Genomic DNA, 22,355 nt, shown 5'->3' with positions numbered 1-22,355 from the left:
TGCTGTCCGTCGAGACCTCACCCAAGCACACTGCTCCAGGAGCCTTGTAGACCTTAATACTGCTCAAAAACAAACACACATACATAAACATTGTGTGATCAGATGAGAACTTTGCAAAGTCGGCCTCCCAGTCTGTTCTACCTTCTTAATAAACATCCTCCTCCACGGCTGCCATTTGGAATAAAAATCACCTCTCTTCACTCTTTTTTGGAGAGGCGAGAGAAAGCTGCATTTATTTGTTTCCAGGGATTAAGGAGTCTTGACAAATTAACTCCCCAGGGAGGAGAAACACACTTCTCCTCCACTCCCTGCCTGGCCCTGGAGTCTTCATTACGGGAAGAATAAGCAGTGTTTTCACTCTCCATCTTGTTTTTTTAGGCATGTTAGTACATTGAGAGAGTCGCTCCAGGGAGGAGCAGCAGAGCTCTCTGTGGTTCAGCCTTTTAGAAGAGCTTTGGATATTTTCCATCAAAAATCTCTACAGGAAGGCCACAGAGCAGGATAGAGAGTGAGGGAGTTGAGCACCCATGCTTTTGTGTGTCTAGTAAAGAGACCACATCTGTCCTTACATGTCATGTCAGTTGTTGACAACCTACTGGAACTATATAATCTGAAGGGAACTCACTTATAAAAGCCCTCATTTTGACCCAAACAAGTGTAAAAGGCTTTTCTTTGAGTGCCGTTAGCTCTCTCGGCCTCAAATCCAGTTATTCAGACAGGATAAAGGGTGACTTATTGCGCCCTCTGGATGGCTTGTTTCTGAGCTGGGAGGCTGAACTGCCCTTGTTTGTAAAAACTGTGAGCTTTCACGAGTCAAATGAGGTAGCCTGTGTCTCTCACGTCAATGGGTATATTTTTTCAGTCTGCGGCATATGCATTGAAATTAATGGTCTTTGTGCGTGCGCATTTAGATTGTTCTTTTGCATGCATGTATATGCATATGAGTGTTTGTGCATACGTGTGTCTTGTAGGGATGTAACAATTCACTCAACTCACAATTCGGTTTGATTCATGGTTTTGATTTCACGATTCGATACGATTCAAAAAATGTATTTTTTAACAAAATGAGATTTAAGACAAATTATAAATTAAATGTGTCCTTTTATTATTGCTTGGACAAAATGCTGCACGGTTCTTTGTGAAATTGAAATATAACACTATAATAATATACTTATATAGCACTTGTATATCATTGCTCTTTTGTTGGTTTTGACTGCTTCTATTGTCCTCATTTGTAAGTCGCTTTGGATAAAAGGATCTGCTAAATAACTAAATTGAAATATAATGTAAATGTAAATAACAAAACTAAATTGAAATTTTAAAACAATCCCCAAATCAAATAAATCTCTTCATATAAACAAAATAAGGCTTTGTCTGTGCTCTTTCCATTTAAAATTGGAGGCAACCACTGCATTTTAATCATGATCTAAACAAAGATGCAGCATACTGTACATGTAACACAAGCAGATTTTAATCTAAATTAGATTGTATAATTTCGAAATTTTAAACAAAAACAGAATGGTCTGACTTCAGTTTTGTGAAACTATACATAAAAAATATCTTTATGAAACAGAAACAGCAAACAAGCTGAATGAGACGCAGATTCACTCTCTGCCAGCAGGTGGCACTGTAAACAAAGCAGCGCTGCACTTATGCATTTTAATATGCATTATAGAGAGGCAAGATGAAAAGAAAAAATACCATCTAAACTTTTCTGAAGACAGTAAGTTCCCCTCAGACATACATTCATATAAACTCCTACCCCTAACTGAATCATGATTGTTAAGCATCTCAACCGATTTGAATCGTCACATATTTTAATAAATTTTCAACCGGCTCGCAGTTAATAATTTTGCCTTCCCCCATGTCACATGGCAGATGTTTGACGCAAACACATTCCCCAGGGGGGTCTTGTACTCCCAGATTATTGATCTTCATCTGATAGAGTGCAACAGGCCAGACTGACCCTTAATGACTGCATCACACACATTACCTCTCAACTGCACACCAGGGGCCGGTTCCACCAGCTACATGTAAAAAAGATGGGTGTTAGCCCTATGCTGGGGTTTGCAATGTCCAGCTTTACAATAAATATTAACGCCTGTTGCACCAACTAAAACTACAACCAGGCTCAACTACGCCTGGCGTAAATGATGCACATCCATGCCAACACATTGGCCCAAAGTAATAGCTGAGACAACATTCACTCTGCAATGGCTACAACTATTAATAATAAAGAACTGAATTGTTCTGTGGGTAACCTCTGACCTACTTTCTGTGCGATCTGAAATTCTGCATTTTGAAGTTTAGAATATTGAATCTGATATTCTGAATTTCTTCTTCATCTTGAAAATGTGAAGCTGTATTTTTAAAAACTGGATATTTGCAGACTAAGAATTCAAAACAAAAAAAAAATCAAAATTTTGGCACTTTTTTGTGTGTGAAGTAAGAAAAGTCAAGAAAAGTGCCTTGAAAAACAAACTTTTCTTCAATCTGCAACTGAATCACACATAAAGAGTGCTCCTTTTATAATCACTGAAGTTATCAGTCAGTTCCATATAATACTAAAGAAGAATAATGGTACATTTAATAAGAGTAGAATACATTATTTTTTATATAAAAATAATATTTTGCATGTTACTGTTGTTAATTAAAGTAAATTTTGTTTGGTTCCCAACTCAAGCTCAGTGTTTTACTGTCAAATGTGTATTACCAAGAAATAAACATGTAATATTATTAGAAATTGCACTTATTAATGCAAAACAATAGTCATTTTATTATTAAATTATCTTTATTTTTAATACCTGTATCTGTAATGTGTATCTTTGTTCTTATTTTTTAATAACAAAGATAAAATAATGACAGATTATTATCTTTGCCTACTTTGGCCTAAATGTCTGCCATTCTTTTTTTTATATATATTTTGCTACCTTGTTAGGCTTTGTTTTTAAAGGGGTCATGAACTGGCTTTTTTTATTTTATACTGTTGTCTGAGGTCCACTTATGACGTTCACGTGGTTTTTACATTGAAAAACATCAAAATCAAAAAGTAATAGGCTATTTTCTACCCTTGTTTTGAGGCCGGCTCTAGAAACGCTCGGTCGATTGAAGACTTGGAAGTAAACGCCCACTGCTATGATTGGATAATAGTTTTGCATAGTAAACTAACTACAAACTAACTTCATAGTTGGAGCCTTCTGTGTCTTTGGTTAGACACATACACATAATCAGGACATATCAAGCGATCTCTAACAAATCAATAGTGACACACAGTACAACTTTTTTACTCACATAAATATGCTGCATCATTCCTGTCGGATCCAATTTAAATGGTACAGCCTTGCTTTTTAATCTCAGTCTCTCTGCAAATCCACCGTCGACCAGTCTTGTTTACAAAGGAATCCACGATGAAATGAAGTTAACAAACACTCAATGTTTTACTCACGTGAGCTGAAACTTCATTAAAAAGTTCAACCACACATTCCTAATATTTGAATCCGAAGGAAGGTAAGCAGCGACTGTGTTCTTCCACAATCAGGCACTGCACAATATTTTGTGATCTTAAACGGCATGTTTATTGCTTGGCTGCTCGATCTGGTTTAGCACCACTCATGTTATTTCCCTACTATGTCATGCGTGAATCAGTGGGCTGGGCTACAGAATAAGGCGTTGATATTCTTCTCTGGAGGCAGTGTTTAACCTATAGATATGCAAATTCCAGAATCTGGCGTTCACTGGGCTTGGTGTCAATTTTTATTTCAGTAACAAGGATGTTTTCAGCTCTGAAACTTACAGGATATTCTTTTAGTACAATGGCCTCTTATATATCAAAAGCTCAAGTAAAAGTTGATTTCTCAATTCATGACTCCTTTAAAATAGGGATCCCCTATTCCTACGGTATCCCCTAAACAAAACAAAGATGCAATGAAGAAGTGCAATCTAGGTGTGAGACGGGCACCAATGGTCAGAATATTATAGACAAACGTATATCATGTTTGCAATACAAAAGAACCATTCCATTTCCATAATCAGTCCTTTATGGGAAGTGTGAATGTCTCATAGTCTGAAAACTTTAGCATGATGTTGGAAAAAAATATTGGAGACAGTTCGTTACTTAATTTTATTAATTTTATTAATTATTTTATTTGGAAAACTTGTCTTGGATGTTTCTCTGTGTCGCTTTTTGCATAACTCAGGGTTGTCAACACCAAGCTTCGTTGCAAATTCTCAAATGCTTTCTCTGAATTTTCTAAGTCTGTCCACAAGCCAGCTCAGCTATTCGACACTTCAGTGTATTCATGTTGCTAGTGACTATGAGTTAAAAAAAATTGCACGTCAAAGAAGGTGGAGTTTCAGAACACACCCACCGATTGCGTAACTGCCATGAACCAATGGAAGCTTAAACTTAAACTCCCCCAGAAAGTTCGCTTTGGTCAGCTGTTTCGAACTGACATCATATCAGTTTGTTCTTCGATTTAGTTTGAAGTATATTGGGACCTTAAAAACGATATATCGATATTATATTGCGAAATTAATATTTTGCGTTCAATTATTTACTTATTAGGCAAGTGGCCATATGATAAGCTGGACAGTTATACAGTATAGTTTTTATCACCCTGCAAAGGTTTCTTTTGCAAAATAATCTGCTGACTGTACACTAACCCTCAGTTTGGGAACCACTGGAGTAGGTGATTTGCACTCTATTAGTTTGGTCCATAACGATGCTCTACGTGTTTGATTACTAATGCCTGTGTAGTAATGGCGTTGCACACAGAGGACAAAAAGTTCAGCCTTGACTCATATAGTCATTATAGTCATTTGTGTAAAAATTTAGCGTACTAAATTGAACAAAACTATATAAATGCAAAAGATTTGTATTGTTGTTTTTGTAATTTTTTTAAAGGTTTAGCGTAATAAATTTAATGGGACAACATAATAGTCACTTTCATACTGGTTTAGTGCCCACACCTACTTAACACCTGCCTAGGCGTAAGATTTAGTCTCAGATGTAGCACTACGCCTAGATGGTGCAACAGGTGTTAATTCTACGCACTACTTAAAGCACATTTAATCTCCAGCCTAGTCTTACAAATTTTATGTCCAGCCTAGGTGTACATCCAGCTGGTGCAACGGACCCCAGGATCTTATGCTCTAAACTAGGCCCCATGGGCCGCTGCATTGGGAGGTCCCTAGGCCCATGAGAGAAGGATCAACAATCTATGTTGGTTCTATTTCATTAGGGTCCCCAAAGCCCATGGGATTCAGGCTCAGTGAGGATTCCTTGCAGCAGGCGATGGGGAGGCCTGGCTCGGTGTGAAGAGATAGAAAAGACAGATGGGTGTGGTTCCCACTGAGGCAGACAGGGAAAGGAGTTATGCATGCATTGTGCTCTCCCATGAGCCTTTGGTCCCAGACAATACAGTGAATCTTGGTTGACAGTCTCTTTCTCAATCATGGAGTGAATTTATTTGTACAATAATACACTAACATCCGCTTTAGGGTGTGCCGGTCAGGTTTACCTTTGGACAGTTTGACCTTTCCCTAATAAAAAAATAAATAAAAATAAAAAAACATTAAGGCATTCACAAGAACTTACATGTTGGCTTATTAGGCTCTATTTCTTAATGATGTTTGTATGTTAGCTCTCAGAATCTGGTTATGAGTAAGACATTTTTGACCTGGCAGAACTGAATTGTGAATTAATTTTGCTGTTTTAAAAACACTGAAGAAGCAATAAAGACCTGCCTTTGAGAAATAAAGTAATCAGTTTTCCGTGGCACAAGGCTTTATTTTCTGTCTTGCTGTTAAGTTTAAATTAGTTTTAAGTCAATTGATAGACCTGTATCTCCATAATATTCATGATTAATATTTATGTATGCTTTCTGAATTTTTTTTCTTCTTTTTTTTCATCTCTTCAGTTCCAGATTTTAGCGTTGACACGCTGTCCACCAATGCCAGCCAGGAGCTGCAAGGCCTGGGCATTCCCAAGGTGTCAGGCCTAGAGCGCAGTCAAGAGAAGAGCCAGGAGACGTCCCGTGAACTCTCCTCGGCCACCCCCTCACTGGTGCCCACTTCCCATCCCAAACCTCCCCTCCCCGCCCCTCTCCACATCCAGCCACCCCCCTCTAACCGGGGGATACCCTTGAACCCAAGCCCAGTCCAAACCCAGCACCCTTGCCCAGACCATCCTCTTAGACCGCTGTTGCCCCCTACCACCCTGCCTCAAACCCAGGGCCAAGAGCCCTCTCAGGCACCCCCAGCTCAGCCTCAGCACCCACCTGAGCCTCCACCTCACCCAAGGCCACCTCGAACTCCAGGCATCTATCATCACCCCCCATCACCAGTGCTACCGGCCCAGCAGAACCCCATCCAACCTGTGCAGCACAGACCGCCCTCTCGTTGCCATCCGCGCCCAATCTCAGCCTACAGCAGCAGCCTTACCCTCAACGGCCTGAGGTGAGTGTGTAGCAAATGGGTGTAATGGAGTTAAATATAAAAGCACAGCTTAGCAGGAAGTGTCTGTCACACTCCAGATGTGTTATTCACACTGACTGAGCAGCTGTTCTGAGTCCCAGCTCTTAAATACTGTAGCGGAACAGCATGATTTCTGTATTAAAATGTATCAGTCCTCCAGTAAACGTGAGCCACAAATCCCTGTTTGTCTGTGAGCGTGTGTGCGCCTGACAGCACTGCAGAGAGAACCCCAGCTGAGAGATTAGACGGTTTGATTCGTTCCCCTCCCACGTCGATGCTGCTGCTGCCTTGTAGCTGGCGGCAGCTTGTAGATAACATTTCCTCTGCTCAACTCAAACACCCCAGTATCCCACAGAGAAGCAGATCTTCCCTTTCCTCCTCTCACCCTTCTCCGCCGTCCTTTAGATTTGTTGTGTAGTCCACCCTGCGCAGTATCTTGCCATTGAACTGCTGATAATAATTATGCTTTGTGTCATTCTGTATGTGTGCAGCTTTTAATATAAATATAATTAGCATTTAAATGATTACCTAGCCTGTAAATTAGCTCTTTGTTAGATTGCGTACGACTCTGATAGATACTTTAGCGTGCAGCTGGGAAATCCCTCCAGGAATAACACATTCTTCAGCACTGTATCCACACTTTCCAGGTTTCTGAAACTGGATCCTTTTGCTAAATTCATAGTTGACACTTTAACTCTTAAAGCAATTTAGTGAACAAAGGAGTTTTATGATTATAGGTTGGAAAAGTAGTTTTCTTTTATACAGGCACATTTTTCCAATCGTTTACTCTATCTTTCTTCACAGCAGCAGTCGAAGCAGCACTCCAGGGAAGCTCCCGGGCCCCTCTCCAACCCCTCATCTGCACCATCACCAACCTGCCCCCACTGGGGCAGAAGCCTCCTTCCCCCTGCCCCTGCCGGCAAACCCTACGGCTTCACACACCTTCCCCCCCTCCCTGCCGCCCTCCACTCTTCCTCATCACACCAATATGTTTGCATCGCCTGCTGCTCTACCTCCACCTCCTCCTCTCACCTCAAACACTCTGCCGGTCCCCGGACACCCAGCTGGGAGTGCCTACTCAGGTACCAATCTCTCATCCAGCGTCTTTTAATGCATAACATAAAAAAGATCAGCTATTATTGCCAGTTGTTGAATCTGGTAATTATCACCAATATCAACATGGTTCTCTATGCATTTAGATAAACACTTCTGAAAAGGGGCTCTTTTGTGAAGTACATATCCAAATAGGTTTTTAAAACTTCTCATTTATTGTCCTCTCACTCCCTTTTCCTTCTCCCAGAACAAGACCTTCTCCGGCAGGAATTAAACACTCGTTTCCTGGCATCTCAGAGTGCTGATCGTGGGGCATCACTGGGTCCCCCTCCATACCTGCGGACTGAGTTCCACCAGCACCAGCACCAGCACCAGCATCAGCACACACACCAACACACACATCAGCACACCTTCACCCCTTTCCCCCACGCCATCATGCCCACGCCTGCACCACCCATGGTGCGTACCCCAGCCAGAAATGTGAGGATAAGTGGAACACAACTCTAAAAAAAAGTTATAATAATAAACATTGTGGTGATGGAGGCTTCTGGTGTTATTTGCTTCTAGATATTTTACCTCTACAAGAAACAGTCTGTTATGCTGCTTGATATTGCAAACAGTTTTTTGTGATAATTATTTTAATTCATTATTATAATAAATACATTGGTTTATAGCGCAAAGAGTTTAACCGTTTACTGCTTTTTATTATTCTTCAAGTTATTTACCTATAGAAGCAAATGAATCGGAAGTCTCGCACATTCAAAGAAAATAGCTTATTTCTGCATTGCAAAATAAGGTGGAGATGCTTGAGTGGTTAAATGGATGACTGTATGTATAATATAAATGTATACACATTAAAATCAAATGCATGCATATAGGATACAGGGTTCCCACGGTCATGGAAATTTCTATAATGTGTCTATTTAATGAATTATACAGGCCGGTTCACAAATGATGATTTATTAGCGAGTCTGTAAAAATCAAATCCATCAGCATGATTTGTAAAAATCCCTAGTGAGTCATCAGAGATAACTGGAAAAAATCAATGGTCAAAAACTGGGAATACTGTAGGTAACTTCTAAATTTGTGCATATGTGTGTGTTTGTGTGTGTGTGTGTGTCTGTGTGTGTGTGTGTTTGTGTGTGTGTGTGTATTGCAACGACTGCTGAATTATAAACTTGTGCAGTACAGTATGCTGATTCAGTAAACACTGGAAGTCAGGGCAGTGGCTCGCTCTCTCAATTGTAACCATGTGTTTCTCTCTCGCCACAATGTGGCTTTTCTTTGTTGAAAAATTGCTGTTTTTCTCTGGCATGCTTCTCTACTCTCTGTTCTCTGTCCTGATTTTAGAATTGGCAGTCAGAGCTACTGGGGATATGTTTTTGTTCCAGCCAAGCCTTGAGAACTTAATACTAGTTTATTCATTCCCAGTTTAATGACATCATTTTGGTCTGATGGATTTTTGACTGAGGGCTTTTGGTTGGCAGGCAGCAGAGCTGATTATTGAGTTGAGGCTTCATACAGACACTCCCACACACAGCTCGACCTTAACCACACTGCCCACAGAGGCTTAAAAGCAGCTTTTGAACCATTCCAGATTCAAAGACCTCTGAGAATGGCACTCTGTTAGCTAATGTGCAGCACAGTTTGAAAACTAGTTTGCGAGCCACATTGTTTACTTGCAAGTGGGAAACATTCTGTCTGGATCCAGATTAGACCACTCAAACCCTGTTAAATGAGCTGTTTGAAATGCTATTTTTAGACAGCCGAATGTCTTCTGTTTGACCACTCACAGAATTGCTGAGTAATACACAGTAACAAGAGAAAGACCTTGTCATAATTCACTGTAAATCGCAAAACGACAGCCTGGATGGGGCCAGCAGAAATAATGCAAGGCTATTTTCTGTGCTAACGTTCATTAATCAGGGCAGAGACCATTTTACTGCCAACCAAACACTTTTCTGGAGAGCACATGTGGAGACTCCACAAGATATTTGTCCTGAGTAAGTTGTTTGTAGGCCTGAAGGACTCCTGTGTGTACTGAGCACTGTTTCTCTTTTCCTCCACAGTTCGACAAATACCCCACAAAAGTCGACCCCTTCTACAGACATAGCGTGAGTCCCTGTCATGTTTTTGCCATTTGCTGTGGTGGCTTTTTTCTTCTTCCTTAGTGTAGTGATTGTTGTCTTTTTTAATTTTTGCTTCCATAATCTAATTTCATCATGTTTGGCATTATGGGTGTTTTAAGCAATAGGGGCCATGCTGGTCACAGCTTTTTTATATCTAGCTGTAATTATATCTACAGTTGGCCTTAAGTGCCTTAATATTTCTATAAAACCATTACTATATAAAGGTATTAAGCACACTTTTTTTATTAAAAAATTATTTTATTAAGTAAATTGGCTGCATATTTTTTTATTGCGAAAAAAATGCCTTGCTAGTGAGTGTGGGGACCTTGTTAAGAGATAAAATGTGTTTCATTCTAAATGCCTGTCCAACAGGTTAATGCAACTTTAATTTATTTGATCTCTGCCCTTTGATTATGGAGTCGCCATTTAGCAATGATTCATTTGTGACACCCACCCATGAACACACACTGCAGTAATTACATGTATTATGGAGTGCATTGTGGTGATAACAGTCATTGCTATCAGAGTTGGTTTAGATGGTGACCTATACTGTAAATTCAGCTCACCATTAATCTTGGTTGAATGTCACAACAGCCGCAGGTCAGATGAAGGTTGTATCATTATATGCAGCAGAATATAGGATCTGTAGTCTCATTCTTTCTTTTATTCATTCATAGAGAGAAAAACTAAGCATAAATTGTTGTGAATTATTTTCACATGGTGTGTATTTTCATATTATGCAGCATGTAATGAAGTTCATTTAAATGTCAGCAGCTGATGTTTTGTAGTTTGTACAGGGACCTGCAGGCTCCGGTCTCACTGTAGAACTGTAAACAGCTGACACGATCAAACAAGAACTTCACAGAGTGACTGTGTCTTGTATCCTTTTTCTTTTCTCAGCTGTTCCACTCTTACCCCCCAGCGGTGTCTGGCATTCCGCCCGTCATCCCCCCAACGGGACCCTTCGGATCTCTGCAGGGAGCGTTCCAGCCCAGGGTATCACAATATCAAATGCTATATGTTGGAATGTCAAGACTACTCCAAAAACTAACCTCCTGTGCTGTTCCAAATGTACTCCTGCACACATGGAACAGATCTAGCTAAATATAAACAGATCTCAGAGTCTGTTTCTTCTTTAATGTTATGTATAGGTACAGTATAAATAGAGAATCAATTTCAGATGTTTTCTCGGGATGTTCAGTCTGGTGATGTACCCTTAGTTAGCTACCAGTAATTCTAGAGTAAGTGAGAGATGATACTGAATGGTTTAGCTATCATGTGATTGGCTGAATATACTTAAGTTTTCTCTTTGTGTACTACAGATCTCAAACCCTCTAGATGTGGCAGCCAGGCCTGGAGCCGTCCCACACACACTCCTTCAGAAAGACCCTCGGGTACGGACCCCAAACATGCTCTTTACAACGAACAAACCTGTGGATTTTTTAAACTAGTATTGAATGACACTATGGGCAAACTAAGTGTTACATTTTTAGGAACACATTATACTGTTTCCCACTTTGGTATGCAGGCAGAGATAGGAAGGGGAATACTCTGAATTCTGGCCTAATTATTCCATGAAATCCTTCATTAGAAAGGGAAATTTTAACATTTTAATTTGGTCAGTGATGAAGTAATGCTCGGATGCTAATTAAAAGTCCTGAGTGACAGCTTTGTGTCCCTAATCTCTCTCACTCTTGCTCTCTTTTTCCCCTCTCCTCTCTAGCTGACAGATCCGTTCCGGCCGGTTCTCAGGGTAAGACTGCTTTATCAGTTATTCAGTATGTTTCCCCACAGGACTCAGCAGGAAATAGAGTAAAAAAGCTCGTTACAGTTTAATCCCACCTTCCACCAAGCACCTGCCTTCCGCGCCGCAGTCTTTTTAATTAGCTGTGCACTGGGACTCGACGGTCTCATCTCAGAGTCTATATGAGACACTATAGGACTCCCTTATCACTGAAAACACTTTGTAATGACATTTTCCTGAATTAATTTGCAACTGTTCCTAAAACATGGGAAAATACAAAGAAACTTCATATTAACTTTGCAAGTTAAATCTTACTTTAAAATGTTCAATGATATTGCATAAAATTATAAATAATATTTTCAGATGTACCCAGCATTCTCTAATAGAAGTGTTTAGAAGTTTTAAAGCAATAAAATGAAACTAACATGTATGTAGTCATGTGTGAACATGAAAATCTTATCTTGTCTGTCTCCACAGAAACCAGGAAAGTGGTGTGCTATGCATGTTCATATAGCCTGGCAAATTTACCACCACCAACAGAAAGTAAAGGTGAGATTTACGTACATTACCAGATTTGAATTTTACTGCACCCTCCAATCAGGATCAGCATTACATATGGAAAGAAATATTATTTGCTGCTCCCTTTTTTTCTCCTCTTTGTTAACTCTGATCTTCAGAATAGAATACAGCCTTTTTTAATTTCTGAGGTACTTTTGGAGGGGTATCACATTAATTCTCTCTTGTGCCTGGCCTTCTTCAGCAGCAGATGCAGGTTGACCCACACAAGTTGGACTTTGGCCTCAAACCGGAGTTCCTAAGTCGACCCCCAGGTCCCACCTTTTTTGGAGCTATCCATCACCCTCATGATTTGGCGCGACCTGCATCGCTTTTCTCAGCAGCAGGTGAGTAGATGACCCAAATCTTAGTAGATTTGAGAGAGATCGCCGTCACTACTCCAATCAAAAGCAGAGCTTCCAATGTCTTTGGGTTAGTCAGCCCTGATATTAGTGATTTTCTGTTTCTTAATAAATTGGATCACTTTAAATATTTTAGTCCCCATTTCTTGATACTCATTACATGCCACCTATACTACAAGCGAGTGAAGTAACAAAACTTAAAGGCTTTCATTATAATTAGCAATCTATGCTGTAAGTGAGCTGCTTTGTTGATAGAGTGCAAACAACATGATTACACTAAAATGTTTCTATGTATTGTATTTTCACTCCTGTCAAGGATGTATTGTCTAGGCAGCTTTTGCAGCTAGACAAGGAGTTCCCAATACATTAACACACCAAACACACCTGCTTTGGATTGGAATATCCCTAAAGAAGGCGGAAAATCCTTTGAAGTCCACTAACATACAGTCAAATTGAGCCCACCCTTCAACTGAGCATGTCAGATAAGAGAGGCTTACAAAATACGCAGAGCGGGGAGGCGCCAGGACTGGAGTTGGGAACCTATGAGCTAGACCCTTAGACTTGCTTTAATAAGATTGGAAGAAATGTCATCATTATCTGTCTTGGTTTCAGGGTCCACACATCCCTCAGCTGCACCTTTCGGACACCCTTCACATCATCCTAGCAACTTTCTTACCCCAGCACCCCACTTTGGTAAGTTGACAAGACACTTACATATGCACATTCACACTCCTCCACTAGGTGTCACTGTGCAATCAACAACTGATAATTCTTGACTGAAGTGTGTGTATTCTAAGGTGGGCGGGAGAGTTTAATGTCCTGCAGAGTTTAGCTCCAGTTTGTCCCAACACACTTGCCTGAAAGACTATAGTAATCCTGCAGACCTTGATTAGCTGGTTCAGGTGTGTTTAATTAGTAGGGGTGCTCCGATCATGTTTTTTGAGGCCGATCACAGAAAGCGGTATCTGCCGATACAATCACCGATACCGATCTTTTTAAAGCCTTCTTTTTATCATGTAGAATTATTTATAGTAAGACCCCAATCAGGAATTTTAGACATTTATTCAGGGCCTGAATTTCATTTTTGAAAATGAATTCCCCTCTTAGGTGACTCTTGTGAGAGGGGATTTTTTAATTTGAGGGATGCTCACTGTACTTTTCATACAGGAGTCTGCAACCGATCCATGGCTGTTTACTACAAACACAACATTTATCCATTATTTTGATTTCAAATCCAAACATTGTTACTAAAAATGCTTTTTCAGCATTGTGATTCTTTTTATACACAGTGTAGTAGCTAATACAATCTTTCATAGATGTGTTTAAACGCAGTAAATATAAGAAACATGTTATTCAATGGTTTTTGCTTTTTTATTTACTTCTAGATTTATATATGAAGTTACTCAAGCAAGTGGCAAACATTTAAATTACTTTTCTTACATTATCACAAACATTCTAAATTAAAACTTACCATTGACAGAAAGTCATCTCTACTGCCTTTTCTTTTGCATTTTATTCTTTATTACAAGCAATCCTGCAGTTCATAAAGAACTTTGTTTTCCTATCTCCACGAGTGCCATCTGTTATTGCCTTATTTATCTAAAAGTGCTCTTTTCCTTTAAACCTAGCCAAAAAGCCATACGTGTTGACTGTGAAACACAGTAGACTTTAATAATATGCATTTATGGTGTAATTACTACATTTTCGTGTCAATTCATGTTCATATTTACTGCAAACAATGTGCTGTTACTTTAATTCAGCGTTTGCAGCTTTAAAAATAGACTCTGTGTGGAAACAATCTCTGCGCTGCTGCAGACACACCGCTACTGGAACGCACTGCCGGGTGCAGTGTGAACACTTTAATCCGTTAACATGAGCGAGTTGATAAAAATATGCTTCGAGTGTGCATGAGCGCACGGTCTCCAGGAGAGCGTGCGAGTGCTGAATGGTTTAAACACTGGCAAGATTTGAAAAGAAATGTAATTTATAAACTTAGTGACGATGCGACACTGCCTCGATTGTGCAAGTGACAGTTCCTGTGTTAACTGTTCAGCCCCTATTAATTAGGATTGGAGCTAAACTCTACTGGATATTGGCCCTCCAGGAGATGGATTGGACAACCCTGGATTAAGGGTTACTGAACACTTCTCTGATAGTCAGTGGATTTTAGGAATGCAACAATACAATTAGCCCACATTTTAATACATGTCTTGTTTTTTTTTAACCACGGTTTTTGGTTTGGTTTGGTTCTGTTGGCATGGCACATCAGCTTTTTTTTGTTGTTGTTGTTCTTCTAGGCTTAGAAGACAGGAGCAGTAAGAGGAAAAAAACGTTTTTATTGCTATACTTGTTCTTTATTTTATAAAATTCCACTTGCAGACAGTCCTATTGTACTGTATAATGGCTCAGTGGTAGAGCATTGCGTTAGCAGCACAAAAGGTTGTGGTTTCAATTCCCAGTCACTTTGGATAAAAGCGTCTGCTAAATCTAAAAGTTGCATTGACCTTAATTTTTCATGGCCAATTCCAATTTCCAATTTTTCTTTTTTTTATTGATTTCATTTTTTTAAACAAGAGACAAGAAAGAATGAAAATAGGAGTACATGAACAAGATGCTTATTTGCTCTGTTACAAGCCATCTGTAAAAATTAAAAAAAATAAGAGGCAACTATTCCATTTTAATCACAATCCAAACAAAGATGCTACAAACATGTAGCATGACCAGTTTTTGATTTAAATTAGATTTAACCGTTTCAAAAATTGAAGCAAAAACAGAATGGTCTGACAGCTTTGCGAAACTATGCTAAATAACAACTGAACGAAACAAAAACAGCATACTGAATGAGAATGCAAATTTATTGTCTGACAGCAGGTGGCACCTATGCAACAGCAGCAATAGTGTTTCCTTGGTTACTGCAGTAAACAAAGCAGCCTCAGCGCTTATAAACACTACTTTAAAATGCATTATATGGAGGTAAGATGAAAAGAAAATACCATCTAAAATTTTAATTTCCCCTCAGAAATACATTTATATAAACCTCCAATTCAATATTTAGGATTTTCTTCCAATATTTTGCGCATCATGAACAGTGAGCTTGCTCTGCCTGCTACAGTTTTCTCGTCATTGCATCCATCTTCAGCATCTCTGGCCTCTGTTAACACTCATTTACAGACCTCTTAATATTTCCAAACAAATTACATTTTGGGAAATGATCACAATGCAGTTTGTGGAAGTCAGAGATTGGCCAAATCAAAACAACAAAAAATAAATAAAATGCATGGAAATTAATGGTTCAATATTATATTGAAAATTGTGGCATCCCTAGTGGGTATATATATTGCTAAAACGTTTATATATCTGTTAATTTTTAAACTTAGGGTTCAGTGGGGGGTGGGTGTATTTTAAATCATAACATTCTGCGATGAAGAAAGCTGTAATTCGTTGATGATTCACATAATCATTTAATTGACTGATCCTTTGTTCCTGTTTTGACTGACAGAGCCCTTTAACAGACCGTCTACATTTGGAGGTCTGGCCTCATTAAGCACTGCAGCCTTTGGTGGACTGGGAAACCCAGCACTCGGTGAGTGCCAATTAGTCAACTGTTTTGTTAGGGCTGGGCGATATGGCCAAAAAAATTATCACAATAAATGTCAAATCTTTATTTCTTTCCAATTTAAAGCCAGATTTTTGCTCCAGAGTGAAAGTTGTAGAAACCAGACCATTAATTTTTTCTTAAAATAAATATCTTAATATAAAAATTAATTTGCATGTTCTAATGAGTGATATTGTAGGGCCCTATGAAATCCGTTTTATTTTTTCCTAAATTCAGTTCCATTTTTTTTTTTTTTTTTTTAAATTTTTTTTTTTTTCCTTCTTTTTCTGGATTGTTTTTTTTTTTTTTTTTCCATTGTAAATTTTTTCCAGTTAAATTTTTTTTCCCCCCCCTTCGACTTTTTTCTCGACTCCTTTTTAATAGTTAAATTAAATTTTATTAATCAAAAAGCAAGTCTAATTAATTAAAATCATGAAACATTTATTAAAAGTTTAACAAAAATTACGTTTAAGGCCTTATGAAATATTTTATTTTTTATTGTTACCATTTTCTGTTTTAGCATGTCTAATTATTTGAATGCATAAAGAAAATATTTATTACTTTTTTTCTTAAAGTAGCCTTATGAATTTTTTTCCCTCAGAAATTCTGTTGTGTATTTACATTTTTTCTGGTTATCAAATGAAGGCATAGAACATTAATTTCATTTATCTTTTAATTATTGAAAATTAAGCAAACTTTATTTTTTGGCAACAAAGGGGATTTACTATTAAAATTTTAAAAAATGGAAGAAATGTTGTTAGATTATTCCTTAAAAAATAATGTTTGTTTCATTTTAGTAGTAGTCTATGTACAATCTACTGAAAAAAAGTAATAGGCATAATGTCTTCAAATCAAACTGGACTTTTTTGACTGGTTGCCGTGAATACCTTTACAGTTCTGTGTATGTGATATGACGCCAGTTTTACTAAAATCAAATGGTCAGATGCTTATGAAGTGAATCTCAGAGCAGTTCTGAGGTCTCATTTATAAAACTCTCTGTAGATTTCATCCTAAAAGTGTACGTATGCACAAAAGCTAGATTTTGCGTACGTGCATCTCCACCCGGACTCCTGCACGGTGTCCGTCAGCAGATTCGCTGATGGACACCAGCTTTTTTGATAAAAAATAAAAAATTTTTTTTTTTTTATTTTTTATTTTTTTTTTTGTATATTTGAAAAACTTAAAAAAAATAAAATAATAATGTTTATTTGCAACAGTTATGCTAACAACAATAAAAAGTCATTTATGACATTAAAACAGCGTCATCTGCTGACGCACACCGTGGTGCGTTGTCACAGGAACATCCCAGCTGAAGATAATGAGGAAATTACATCGCTCCTTTTGCCAAGTGCATTCCAAACGACTACATACTGGCATGCACGTGCCCTGCTCACTCCAAAGTCCCCACTCCAAGGGGACAGGGATGATCACTTCCATTTGGAATTTGCCAGGGAACCGTTCGGTACACGGTACACGTATCGTTACACCCCTATTCACACTAGATCTTCGTTCCTTGCTTTTGGCGCATAAACATTATAGCGAACATTTATTGAACTCTTCATATCGTTTTATCGCCCAGCCCTATGTTTTGTATTAGAAAATTCACCTTCAGTCAACATTTTATCATTTACAAATGCAGTACATTTATATATTTCAGTTATCAGACTAATTGTAGGTTGAAATTACAACACATATTTAATATTCTGACATCAAAGAGTAAGCCTACTCATGCATGAAATAGAAAAGATCAAGATAAATATAATCTCACCATGTCGTTTTTTTTTACATCTCCCAGCATCCAACTCTGTATTTGGCCACAAAGATGCACCCAGCGCACAACAGCACTTCAACGGACCCCATGAGCCATGGAACAGACTCCACCGCACTCCGCCATCCTTCCCCACCCCACCTCCCTGGCTCAAACCTGGAGACACTGAACGCAGCGCGTCGGTCAGCTCCCATGAGAGAGAACGAGAAAGGGACAGAGAGAGAGAACGTGACCTGGACAAGAGGGATTCATCAGTCAACAAGGATGATAAAGAGCGGTGTGTAGAGCTGTATGGATGATACTAAACAGTCATATGATATCATCTGTCAGGGATATATATATTTTTAAGTATAAGTGGCATTATTACTTTTATTACTGTAATAATATTAATGTACAGTTGGCTGGTAATTGCAAAATAAACCCTCTCTGGGTTTATTCTGGCAAAAAATAATTTGCCCAATATTAATTATCTGTTTCACCTCTAGGGAAACTGCGGAAAAGAGGCACCAAAATCACCCATCCCCGATTCCTGTTAACCCCCTCACTCTGATGAGTCACACCCGATCATCTGAGCCCTCCCGGAACCACATCCCTTCTAGTGAGTCTCGGGATAAGGACAAGCCCAAAGATCGTGAGAGAGAACGAGAGCACTCGGACTGGAAAGACTCCAACACAGATGACCACAAGGTGAAAGAGAATCACCACACTGACAAAGACACTCCCGTCATCCACGACAGCCGGGTTTCTGAAGACAAGCCAGCAAATCGGGTTACAGCATCACCCTACATGCGGCCAGGCACCATAGATCGGGTGAACGGCGGGCTGACTCGAGATGTTCTGGAGAAGAAGGGCGATATCACCTATGAGAAGAAAAACAGTGAGGTGAAGGTGAAAGAAGAGAGGAAAGAGGAGCAGGATGGTCCCACGGGGAGATCCCCGGAGCAAAGATCCACACCACAAGCACCTCCTCCTGTTGCTCTCCACCCTCCATCTTCAATGCCTGTACCCATGGGCATGCCCAGTATGCATCCCATAAACAGTATCAGTAGTCTGGAGAGGACTCGTATGGTGGCCCCCTTCATGGGTATCAGTCCCATCCCAGGGGCAGAGAGGTTCCCCTATCCCGCCTTTCATTGGGATCCCATGAGGGACCCTTACCGGGGACTCGATATCCACCGGAGGGATCCGTTAGCTCGAGATCTGCTACTGCGGAATGACCCCCTGCACCGGTTAGCAGCACCACGCCTTTATGAAGCAGAGCGCTTGTATCGGGACCGTGAGCCTCATGACTTTAACCGAGACCTCCCTCACGGACTGACCTTGGAACAGCGGCGGGAACAAGAGCGGGCGCACATAGAGGAGCGGGAACGTCTGCACTTGCTCCGAGAAGACTACGAGCAGGGGCGTCTGCATCCGATGCATCACCACGCTTTAGATGGACACCTTCCTCACCCGGGTCTCATGGCACCTGGACTTCCCAGCATGCACTACCCCCGGGTTAGCCCCTCTTCTGCCGTAGCTGCCCAGAACGGAATCCTCAACAAAACTCCTCCCACCGCATCACTCAGTGCCCCACCCCCTCTTATCCCAACCCTGGGAGCGCGTTCCACATCTCCCAGACGGACTACCCCACTCGGCACTGACATTAGAGACAGAACCCCTTCACACACACACAAAGACATTGAGGCACGGTGAGACCCCTGATGGACTGAAATGGAACTCAAAATCAAGCACTTGAGGCTGTATCATATCTGTGTATAGATTGTGCATAACTGATTGTTTTGTTTTTTTTGCATTTTGCTTTTGTACAAAAGACTGAGATTTTTCATGCTCTTTTATCCTGTTCATTGCTGTGTATTCTTAAACGTGTACAGTACACTGATCTTGAGCTCATTGACAAGCGCTCCAACATGGAAAAATGGTCTTGGAATGTACAGGTACCTCAATACATTGCAAAAAGGCAGAACTTGTAGATATGTGTAAAGTCGGTGTGTTTCTCTCCTTGAGGAAAAAAAAATTAAGGTACAAATATGCAAATGGGTGTTATGAAAGCTTTACTTTGAAATTCTGTACATAGTGGGCAGTGATCAAAAGGAAAGCGAGTGCACAGTCTCTGGTTTTAGTTTAATGCTGCATATTAATGGTTTGGAAAGATCATACTGTCCAAGAGACCACATCCCTTCTTTCAACTATGCAACTCATGTGTGGGCTCTCTCTCTGTATCACTTTTTCTCTCCTCTAGAGGACAACCAGTCTCGACTGAACCCTCTCATTCTCCTGTTGGAGCAACAGTACATGCTTACACATTACTCAGATTGTGATGCAATGAGTTTTACTCGCACATCTGACAAACATGTTCCCTAACTTTTGATTCAGAAACATGCTTTTGTTATTCAAGCTATAAAGATCTGTGCTGAGAATCCTTACAAATACACCAATGTTACAAGAACCTAACAAAACCCAAATTCTCTGAATGAATTACCTCTTAATAAAAAAGTCTGGCAATTTGAAAAAGAATGCAAAATTACAACACATCTCATCATGTCACAAGAAGTTTGAGTAAAGAATGCAGGACAATTCTTTATTGGTCTAAATGTGTATTAAAGTGTTATCTACACATTGTGTATTTACACAATGATAACAAGGTGTAAGCTATGAACAGTTTGTTTTGACTGAGCAGAGATCTATTTTAGTAGTCCATGGGAGGGATAGTTGTGCGCTTTTAAACTCTGTGAAATTCAGATGTTGTGCAGTGTTTTGTTTTTTTTTTTTCATTTAATTTTCTCTCTTTTCTTTTTTTTTAAATCAAAAATTAAAATGTCCACTGAAGCAGTAGTGGGTAGTCAATACGTATTGCAAAGAGATTGTAAGAAACTTTTTTGCTGTTTATCATGTACGTAAAAAATGAAGTCCTTTCTAGATCATGTACAAAAAAGGGTGAGGCGACAGCATGCTCCTCAGTTAAACATGTGTTATGTAAATTGTGCCATGTTATTAAAAAATGTGAACTAATCATGTCCTAAAGTTTTTGTCAATACTTCCCACCAGAATTTTTTTTTTTTTTTTTTTTTTTTTTTTTTTTTTTTTAATCCCAATACCCATTAGCCAAATCTATTAGCGGCATGTAGAGCAAGCAGTAGTATTATTGCTTATGTTTAGGATTAGTGGTAATTTGCCTGGAGAATGATAAAATGGTAAAAAAAAAAAAAAACTCGGAGTGTGGCTTTAAAGTTCACATAAAATCAAAATTGATGCTATGCACTTTGTTTGCGCGCACTGCTAGTCTTGTGATAAAACTAATCTGTGCAGTTTAATTTAATAAAAATTGTCTTTGTATTCTTTAATCAAAATCGGAAAATTTACTTCCACTCTGGAATGGAGTTCATTCTCTGATTATGTCAGTGTGATGCCGTTTGATAGCATGGGCAGAATATTTTTAACCACTCGAACGGTAGTTTGCTACGAGTGAGAGAGGAGGTACACTGAAATAAAACCCCACTCTCTGTTTAATATTCCATTCCAACTTCCGGCTCACACAGACTTTAAAGGAAAGGCCTGAGATATACAGTATATAAAATCCGAAATATCACAGAGTATGATTTAGGTGTTTACATTGCATTGCATTTAGAATATTCCTTTTATGTTACAGTTTTTACAGTACATAGATAGATTAATGGCACACGTGATCAAGTTCCCACGACACACCATCCGACGTTCCCTCCAGAATTTCATGTTACAACATACAGTTCGTCTTCGGTACTATATAGGTTTGGGCGTTTCATTTTTAATTTTATGAAAGCTTCACGTTTCAAGTAAAAAAATGAGCCTTCTTGCTTGAAGCCTCTTTTGTTTGCCGTAAAACGGTTGACCACTGCCGTGTGTGTATCCTGTCGCAAAATGCAGCGAAAAGTCATATACGACGTTAATAGTGTGATTAAAGTGCCCCATTATGGGTCATATTTTGGTTTTGAGAGTCCCCAAAACCAGGTTGACATGCATGCAAGAATGAAAAAAAAAACACTTTGTCTTATAACATGCATTTATTTTTTCCTTTTTTGCTCAACAACTCCCAAACGGTTCGCTCAAAGATTCATTTTTCCAGACCCCTCCTTTTGCGAGACTCTAAACTGCAGTGATTGGTCTGATGAGCCAGTCTGTTGTGATTGGTCTATTAAGTTCAGTGCACATCAATAACAGAACGCCCATCACCATTACTTAGCCCACAGCTCGGAGGTAAACACCCAATTTGACAAATGCGAGCGAACAGATATTGCAGTTAGCCAGTTACACAAAGTCCTACATGTTGAGCGGAGCGAACACAACCAAAGACTAAAGAGTACCCGAGACATTACACTCATGTAGTTCTGAATGGGGAAAAATGCAACGCTCAATATGGCCGCTCAATCGCAGGAAGCCCCGCCTTCTGAATGAAAGAGCCAACAGCTAATCGGTTTTAAAGAGACTTTGACAACACACACAACTAAATACATATTTTGCATGCTACAGTACATAGTACATGACAGCAACAGTTTTTAAAAGAATTACTCCACTTTCAGAATAAAAAATGTCCTGATAATTTACTCACCCCCCTGTCATCCAAGATGTTCATGTTTCTCTTTCTTCAGTCGCAAAGAATTTAAGGTTTTTGAGGAAAACAATCCAGTATTTTTCTCCA

The 22,355-nt window shown here is 39.3% G+C and overlaps 1 protein-coding gene across 10 annotated transcripts in view; it reads left to right on the top strand.

Annotated features, from left to right (window-relative positions):
- Positions 1-20,695, top strand: part of LOC109097628 (autism susceptibility gene 2 protein-like) — a 336,042-nt gene extending 315,347 nt beyond the window's left edge. For 5 of the 10 annotated variants that reach the window (XM_042765150.1, XM_042765148.1, XM_042765147.1 and 2 more), the window contains 13 exons: positions 5,919-6,456; positions 7,279-7,556; positions 7,775-8,007; positions 9,597-9,641; positions 10,557-10,652; positions 10,979-11,050; positions 11,380-11,409; positions 11,878-11,949; positions 12,161-12,302; positions 12,930-13,010; positions 15,817-15,900; positions 17,708-17,957; positions 18,166-20,695. In XM_042765150.1, coding sequence (XP_042621084.1) covers positions 5,919-6,456; positions 7,279-7,556; positions 7,775-8,007; positions 9,597-9,641; positions 10,557-10,652; positions 10,979-11,050; positions 11,380-11,409; positions 11,878-11,949; positions 12,161-12,302; positions 12,930-13,010; positions 15,817-15,900; positions 17,708-17,957; positions 18,166-19,375 — 3,131 coding nt within the window. In that variant the 3' untranslated portion in view covers positions 19,376-20,695. The remainder of the gene's footprint in view (positions 1-5,918; positions 6,457-7,278; positions 7,557-7,774; positions 8,008-9,596; positions 9,642-10,556; positions 10,653-10,978; positions 11,051-11,379; positions 11,410-11,877; positions 11,950-12,160; positions 12,303-12,929; positions 13,011-15,816; positions 15,901-17,707; positions 17,958-18,165) is intronic. The other 5 variants (XM_042765153.1, XM_042765151.1, XM_042765152.1 and 2 more) reach the window with 5 other exon arrangements.
- The last annotated feature ends 1,660 nt before the right edge of the window (positions 20,696-22,355 follow it).

This window comes from Cyprinus carpio, chromosome A10, assembly GCF_018340385.1.
Source record: "Cyprinus carpio isolate SPL01 chromosome A10, ASM1834038v1, whole genome shotgun sequence".
Classification (NCBI taxonomy): Eukaryota; Metazoa; Chordata; class Actinopteri; order Cypriniformes; family Cyprinidae; genus Cyprinus; species Cyprinus carpio.
The sequence above is the reverse complement of the archived record's forward strand: the minus strand, read 5'-3'. Positions and strand labels throughout refer to the sequence as shown.